Genomic DNA, 7,795 nt, shown 5'->3' with positions numbered 1-7,795 from the left:
GACAGGGGAGGGGCGGGGGGGGGGCTTGATTGGTTCGCAGGAAGCCCAGTCCCCAATCCAGTTCATCCCCTCCTCTGCGACCTTTCCTTAAAGGCCTGCCTCTAAGCCACCCTCTGCTCTTCTGCCCTTTGCAGTTTTTCAGGCTCCAGATCTCTTGGCCTGCACCCCGCTCCTGGCCTCCCCGCTACCGCTGACCCCACTTCCTTCCCTTGGCCCTTTTCCCTCTCTCGACCCCACCTCCTACCTGGCCCCAGCCCTCCTGGCCCCACCCCTTCTCCTAGCCGCCCTCCACCCCGTCATGACCCCACCCCCTGCCCCAGCCCCGCCTCCACCTGGGCGCTTTGGGATATCTTCCGGGTTTTCTTCTTCTCCGTCTTCTCCTCCTCACCCTCCCTGGCTTTCTCTATCGTCCATTCCCAGGCAATCATGGCCTTCAAGGACTCCTTTATGGGCCAGCGGTAAATCTCTTTGTCCTGGGGTGCACAGGAGGGAGTGGAGTTAGTGGAATGGGGTGAGAGGGAGGGGGAGGTAGGACCTCCTGGCTCAGCCTCATTGGCCTCCAGGGTCCCAAGAAGGGGAAAACCTTGACAATATGTCTAGGAAGTGATCCAGTCCGAATTCAAAACCAAGTCTCTTACCTGCCCTGTAACACAGCCTCCCAAACAAGCTCTCATTATCCCATTCTACACATGAGACTCAGAGAAGTTAAGTTGTATGGTCAAGGAATCAAACCTAGTCCCTCTGAGTGTTTCTAAAAGAAGAGACACCAGCAGTCTGTGATCTACGGGAGGCAGTCAGGTTTGCCAGAAGGCAAAGTCCATGGAGCCGACTCATTAGAAAAGACCCTGATGCTGGGAAAGATTGAGGATAGGAGGAGAAGCGGGCTACAGAGGATGAGATGGTTGGATGGCATCATTGATTCAATGGACATGAATTTGAGCAAGTGTGAGATAGTGAAGGACAGGGAAGCCTCGCCTGCTGCAGTTCACAGGGTCCCAAAGAGTTGAACACAAATGAGCGGCTGAACAACAACAAAAGTCCATGAGTGAGGAACTCCAATCCACAGATCCAGCTAGATCCAAGCCTATGAAGCTGCCTCCTCCTCTCTGAAGCCCCCAATTTTGGACCCCCAACTTTGGGCCCCAAGGTTTGGTCACCTTCTCTGAAAAGGTCTTGTAGGGCCTCAGCATGGGATGGGTCTTGAGTTCCTCATCTATGTTCTCCCCATAGGACCAGTTGTTCTGGATCTGAAGGATGAGATGGGATAGGTGGGGACAGTGTCACTACGGAGTTGAGGGTGGGAGCAGGATAAGGGGTGGACACCAGCCTGGGGGACCCTGAAGAGGAGCCCTGGAGGGGTTGAGGGCTCCAGGAGGAGTTATGGGTCTCAGGGAAATCTGGGGCCCTCTAGGAGGATCTGGGTCTGGGGGAAAGCTGGGGTCTTGAGGAAGGTGGGCAAGGGTTGGGAATTCCGGGGAGGGGAGGACCCTGATGCTGACCTTGTCGAAGGCCCACTTCTCGTGTGTATACTCCGCGAACTTGTTAATGAAGGAGTCCAGCTTCTCTGGGATGATCACACTATTGGAGGAATGGGGTCAGCAGATGTTGGATCTGGCCCTTCCTTCCATCTCTGAAACCTTCTCCTTCCCCCAGCCCCCCACTGCCCTCAGGCCTCACTTGAGGGTCTCCACAGGCCGAGGATCAAAGTTGCCTTCAGCATCCACCGTGGCCTTTTTCTCAGCCTTGGATGAGTATGAGGCATCCACGTAGTCCGGGGGCAGGGCCCCTGCGATGGCACACAGGCAGGGCATAGCCATTCGGTACAACTCTTGATCATATTTCTGGGGAATGTGAGGGGGGCAGGGTGGGTCACTGCAGGCCTGGCTGAGCCTTCCAATTCTGGAGCCCCAGGACTTCAAATTCACCCCTCCAATAATCAACCTTCTTTCTCAAGCCCTCAGACCTGAAGTATGGTCTCACTCTAAAACTCAAACCTCAGACCCACCCGGACTCTCAAAGCACCCCTAATTAATCCTCTCCAAGCCCCCAAACTAGAGTCCCCCATTCCCTCTTCCATGACATTCAAACCAGAGACCCAAATCATAGATCCTCCTAGATCCAGACCTGCAGAACTGCTTCCCTCCCTGAACTCCCAAACTGGGAATTTCATTTTAGATCACTGACTTCAGATCCCAAGCCCTCTAAACAGGTTTCTTTCAGGAGCCCTGGGTGCTCAGACCTTATGGGCCAGCGAGTCAAAGATGCCCCAGAAGAGTTTACGAGTGAGGTGCAGCTCTTCCTCCGAGGTGACCCCAAAGTTGGCCCAACCTGTGGGGAGGCAGTAGTACTTCCAACAGCGCTCATAGTGGTTGGTGAGGAGCTGGGTGGGAGCAAGAGGGGGACAAACGAATGAGGGGTACCACTGATTTTAAATTATGAAGGAGGTGTAGATCATGCAAATGACATGCTAATAAGAGAATGGTAAGCATATTGGGAAGTGATCCTGGACAGTTGATTATGTAAATTTGGCACTCTTTTTCAGAATCGGGATGGGCATTAAATCAAAGCTGGATTTGTCTGGTGTTGCTTTACGCAAATAAGCATGCAGATATTAATCCATGGGAAGGGTCGTGTGCAAATGGGCATAAGGATGAAGTGATCTGTCCTTACGTCAGTTAACATGGCAAGTAGAAACATACTCAGTACTCCATGCAAACATATGGTAATTGGGGACAGAGCCTCTACCATCCATATGCAAATTTAAAATAGGGCTGATTTAGATATATTGTGCAAAATAGTTAAGATATGTGAGTTGCGGGTATCTCCTTAGGCAAAGAAGCATGCAAATGAAAAAATAATAGACGAGACAGTGTGCAAACATGCAGGATAGCTGTGGTACTGTTGATTCAAATAAATGCTCTTATTTGAATAGCGGCAGGCTGGTGGTCTAAGCACGCGAATAAGCATACTGATTAGGAAAAGCAGTGCGCCCCCCCACACAAATATATGTTCATTAAGGGGGGCTGGCTCACTGTTGGGCAATTAAACTCTAATTAGGGAGTGCTAGAGGCACCAATGACGCAAAGTGAATGACCTGGGAATCCTAGTATGCAGTAAGAATATTAAAGAAGTTTCTATGAGGCCTGCTGCCCGAATGTTTGCAGGTTAACCGGCCCAGGCGATGTGATACTGAAAAGTTCCATAGTCCGAGCGCAGAGCAAGGCGGTGGGTGGAGCATGGAAATACGCAGCTGAAGAGGGCTTGCCCTCACCTTGAGCGGCATCTTGGCGAACTCGTTGAGGATAGGCACGTCGAACACCAGGCGCCGCAGCAGGTGCTGCAGCATGGACGGGCGGATGTACCTGCGGGGACACGCACAGGACGGGGTTACCTCTCCGCAAGGCCCACCCCACTCGTAGCCCCGCCCACCCGGGTCCCGCCCCACCTGCAGAGCGCCATCAGGCATTCCTCGATGACGTCGCGCTGCGCCTTGGTGAGCGAGCGGCCGCGGGACAGGCGGTACACCGTGTGAAGCATGGAGTCCACCATGATGGCACGATGCTCCGTTCCCGCAAACAGAGGCGCACACTTGGTGATGAGCGGCAGCACCGCTAGGCACAGGTAGCGGTTCAGCGCCAGCGCCATCTCCGTCGTGCTGAAAGTGGCCTGGGGCACAGGGTGGGGACATCAGGTCCCCGTGCACGCTCCTGGGGTTGCCCTGGCAACTCAACCACCCGGGCCTCTGATCTTCGCCCCAAATCTGCTCCTCCCAGTCTCTATTACCCTTATTACTTTGGACTAAGAAAATTTCAAACATATACAAAAGTCCAGGAGTCAATTAATGAACCCTCATTATCCAGATTAGACTGTTCTGCAGGCGTTCCCATGACCCATCTCAGCCGTGGAGGCTGGGAGGGTGGCCAGGCTACTCACCGTGTCCAGCGAGGCAGCCGCCCGCATGTCGGGCAGGAACCCCACGTCCAGCACATGCAACAGGAAGTCCTGGTTCTCAATGCCATATACCCGGTCCAGGAAGAGCACCATTGACGCCTTGTGGTCGGGCACAAAGGATGCTGACATCTTTGGTTGCACCAGAGCCCCGTCTGTGGGCAACGAGACTGGGATCAGGGCTGCCCTTGGGGGCCCTCTGCTTCCCTTGCTGAGTCCCGCCCCTCCGCACCTTTGCCCAGGGTGGGGATCTGCAGCGGGAGGCTGATGATGCCCACGAGGTCATCCAAGGGTACAAGGGAGCGCAGGATGGCACGGATCCGCAGGGCCTCACCCTTGCCGGCTTGAATTAGCTGGAGAGGGGAGGTGGGCGTGTCATCAGGCACCCCATGCCCCATTTGGTCATTCCATCCCTTCCTGACCCACTGGCACATAAAGTAGGACCCTGTCTCCTGGAGTAAATGCTAGAATTTCCAGCCCTGATCCCTCTGCCTGCGCTGTTCGTCTGCAGCCCTAACAACCCCAGCTCTCATTGCCTGGTCTCCCCCACTGGACTGGGAGGTCCATGAAAGTGGGGCCACAGGCTCTCTTGGTTATTGGTGTGTCCCCAGCATTGCCTGGCCTAAGACCACCCACAGAGCAAGAGCTAAATCAAGGTCGCTGAATGTCTGAAAGAGGAGGTTCAAGGTTGGCCATGCCCCGCGCCCCAGCCCAGGCTTCAGGTCTCACATGCATCTCTGGCGCACAGCGTCCCAGCAGGTCAATCAAGGCAGCGTAGAAGGACATGATGGCGTGTCCCAGATGCACCCGGTTTTCTTCAGGGGGCTCCTCCCCGAAGCTGCAAGGGAAGGTGGTGATGTGAGGAGGGGGCGGCATCAAGGGGCTTGGGGAGGGTGGTTTGTTCTGTCGAGGAGAGGTCAGGAGACTCACTGCTCGCGCCGCCGGTCCCTACGGACGCCTGGACCGTCCCGCGCGGGGTCCTCGGAGATACGGATGGCCTCTTCGATGGTGGCCAGCAGCCCCGAGCCGCCCTCGCCCCGCAGGGCAGGCCCAAAGCACTCGGGCTTGCGGATCAGCAGCCGCACCACCACGTTGGCGTTCTCCTCTACGCTCTCACCTGGTGGCGCGCAGAGTCAGGAGGCCTCTTAAGCCACTGCCCAGGGTTTGTCCCTGGGCAGCCCTCAACCTGGCACCTCAGGGGTGAACTCCAGGCCCCCGCTGACCTCCGGACCCTGCCCTGTGCCCACTAGGAGGCACCCCTGTCCGGGCCAGGCCTGTGGCCTAGAATATGGACCACACCCGAGGGAGGTTTGACCACCCATGACCGCCCCCCAGCCTCCCGCCCTGTTACCGCCACCTCCCGCCTCACCATTGACAAAGACAGCGAAGCGCAGGAAGTCCAGGTAGCGCTCCCCACCACAGGGGTTCCAGCCGATGTCTGGGTACCCTTTGGCCAGGAGCATGGGGCAGCTTTGGAGGCCACAGCCAGCCAAGTAGGACACCACCTGAGTGTAGAGGGTGGCTCAGCCAGGGGCTCGACCCACACCACCTTCTTCCCCAAGGCGCAAGTCCCTGTCTGCCCCGGGACCTCTGCAATCCGACTGTCTCTGGATCCCTCAGCCAATAAGCCTCATCTTCCACCATCATCTCCCCCCAGGACCATCACAGCCCCCTTCTCCCTGGGCACACTGTTCCCTTCAACCCCCAGACTGTTCCCTACACAGTCAGAGGGACCCTGCAAATACTGTGATGCCATCTCTCTTAGGGTTATGCCCAAAGACCCTCCATATAGCCTGCCTTTGTCACCTCCCTGCCCTCACCTCCTAGCACTCACCCTGTCTCCCTCTGCTACAACCACACTGGTCTCTTTGCTGTTTATCAAACTTGTTGAGTTCACTCCTGCCCCAGGGCCCTTGCACTGGCTATTTCCCAGCTTGGAAGGCTCTCCTTCCCCCTCCATGTCCATATGGCCCCTGTCTCCTTCAGAACTTTATCTATCACTTTCTCAGTGAAGCTTTCTGTGACCACTCTTGTCTAAATTTGGTCACACCCTTCCGACACTTGATATTTCTCTCTTGATTTTTCCTCCTTAACACTTGTCACTAGCTAACACACCATGCACGTGTGTGTGCTCAGTCACTTCAGTTGTGTCGGCCCCATGGACTGTAGCCCACCAGGTGACCCCATGGACTGTAGCCCACCAGGCTTCTCTGTCCATGGAATTATCCTAACAAGATTACTAGAAGTGAGTTGCTATTTCCTCCTCCAGGAGATCTTCCCGACCCAGGGGTCGGACACACCATTTCCTGCAGCTCCTACTTGGCAGGCAGATTCTTTACCACTGAGCCACCTGGGAAGTCCTAATACACCATATATTTTACTTATTCATCATGTTTATTTTCCATCTTCCCAACTAGAATGTCAGCTTCACAAGGACAAGGATTTTTGACCGTTTCAATCACTGTCATACCCCTACTGCCTTGGACGGGTCCTGACACATAATAGGTGCTCAATAAACATTTGTTAAATAAATTACTTAACTGTCAGAGAGTGTGTACTGTTTTGTAAATGCTTTTGTGGGTTAACTCATTTAATCCTCAGAACAACTACATGAAACTGTTTCTATTATATTCATTCTACAGATGAGGAGATGGAAGCCTGGAGAATTAAGTCACTAGCCCAAAGCCACACAGCAAAGGGGGGCAGTGTGGAGAGGTGAACCTAAGTTGCTGAACTCCATAGCCCCTGCTCTTCACTGCTATACACAGAAGCAGGGAGCACAGAAGGCCAAGAAATGTGCCAAGTCCACACGGCTGGGGGGGTAGGGCGTGGATTTTCACTCAGCCCTGGGGTCACAAAGAATCAGACACAACTGAACGACTAAGCACAGACACACACCGTGACTGAGTGACTAGGTCCTGTTCCTCCCCTGAGATTATTCCCCTTGTGATTCAGTTCTGGACCCTGCACAACAGCACCCCTAGAGTGCATCCCGAATCAGCAGGTGCCCCAGGAGGTCAGGTACGGGCCAGGCCTCTTCCCTCCATACCTTCTCCAGATCCTGCTCCTGCAGCGCCAAGGCCAGCTCGTTGTTGTCGATGACAGAGGCAGCTGCAACGTCCAGGGGAGTGGAGCCCTGCATGCCTGTGGTGGTGAGAGGCAGTGAGAATGCTCATTAGAGGTGCCTGGCTGCCTGTCTCACTTTTGTTTATCTCATCTCCTCCAGAATGGCTTCCTTGACCACCTCTTTCCCAGGCTGGGTCAGGTGCCTCCTCGGACCCGTGCTTCCCCATCCCAGGCCTGAGCAGTCCAAGCTGTCTCAGTCCAGGATGGGTTTGTCTTCCCCACTCCACTGTGAGCCCCATGAGGGCCAGGCCCAGGGCGTCTGGGTGTCCCCAGCACTACTCATTATAGGGCCAGATCTGGGGTGGGTTGAGTTCCCCAGGTGGCGTTAGTGGTAAAGAACCTGCCTGCCAATGCAGGAGACATAGAAACGTGGGTTCGATCCCTGGGTTAGGAAGATCCCCTGGAGGAGGGCATAGCAACCCACTCTAATATTCTTGCCTGGAGAATCCCATGGACAGAGGGGCCTGACCGGGCTAAGTCCATGGGGTTACAAAGAGTCGGACACGACTGAAGTGACTTAGCATGCACACACGCCCATTTGTTGAATCACTGAGTGAGCCAGCGGAGAGTGGGGCCCAGCCTGGATGGACTGCCAGGAGTGGGCTCAGGGCTTCTCACCCAGGCCGATGCCGCTGTTCTCCAGCAGGTAGCTCAGGTGGTCGAACATGGAGCGCTGGTTCTGCCGGCTGATGCGGCAGAAGTAGCAGAGGAAGCGGCAGCA

At 55.2% G+C, this 7,795-nt stretch overlaps 1 protein-coding gene across 1 annotated transcript in view; it reads right to left on the bottom strand.

Annotated features, from left to right (window-relative positions):
- Positions 1–7,795, bottom strand: part of RYR1 (ryanodine receptor 1 (skeletal)) — a 130,714-nt gene that overhangs the window by 67,688 nt on the left and 55,231 nt on the right. The window contains 14 exon segments of the mRNA XM_010849313.1: positions 333–473; positions 1,158–1,247; positions 1,500–1,578; positions 1,678–1,841; positions 2,240–2,380; positions 3,272–3,362; positions 3,446–3,666; positions 3,934–4,103; positions 4,181–4,301; positions 4,678–4,786; positions 4,879–5,065; positions 5,318–5,453; positions 6,998–7,092; positions 7,693–7,795. The exon segment at positions 7,693–7,795 is cut by the window's right edge and continues 16 nt beyond it. Of these exon segments, the coding sequence (XP_010847615.1) occupies positions 333–473; positions 1,158–1,247; positions 1,500–1,578; positions 1,678–1,841; positions 2,240–2,380; positions 3,272–3,362; positions 3,446–3,666; positions 3,934–4,103; positions 4,181–4,301; positions 4,678–4,786; positions 4,879–5,065; positions 5,318–5,453; positions 6,998–7,092; positions 7,693–7,795 (1,848 nt within the window).

Source organism: Bison bison, unplaced genomic scaffold (genome assembly GCF_000754665.1).
Source record: "Bison bison bison isolate TAMUID 2011002044 unplaced genomic scaffold, Bison_UMD1.0 scf7180017864280, whole genome shotgun sequence".
In the NCBI taxonomy this organism is placed as follows: domain Eukaryota; kingdom Metazoa; phylum Chordata; class Mammalia; order Artiodactyla; family Bovidae; genus Bison; species Bison bison.
This window is presented reverse-complemented; position numbering and strand designations above follow the sequence as displayed.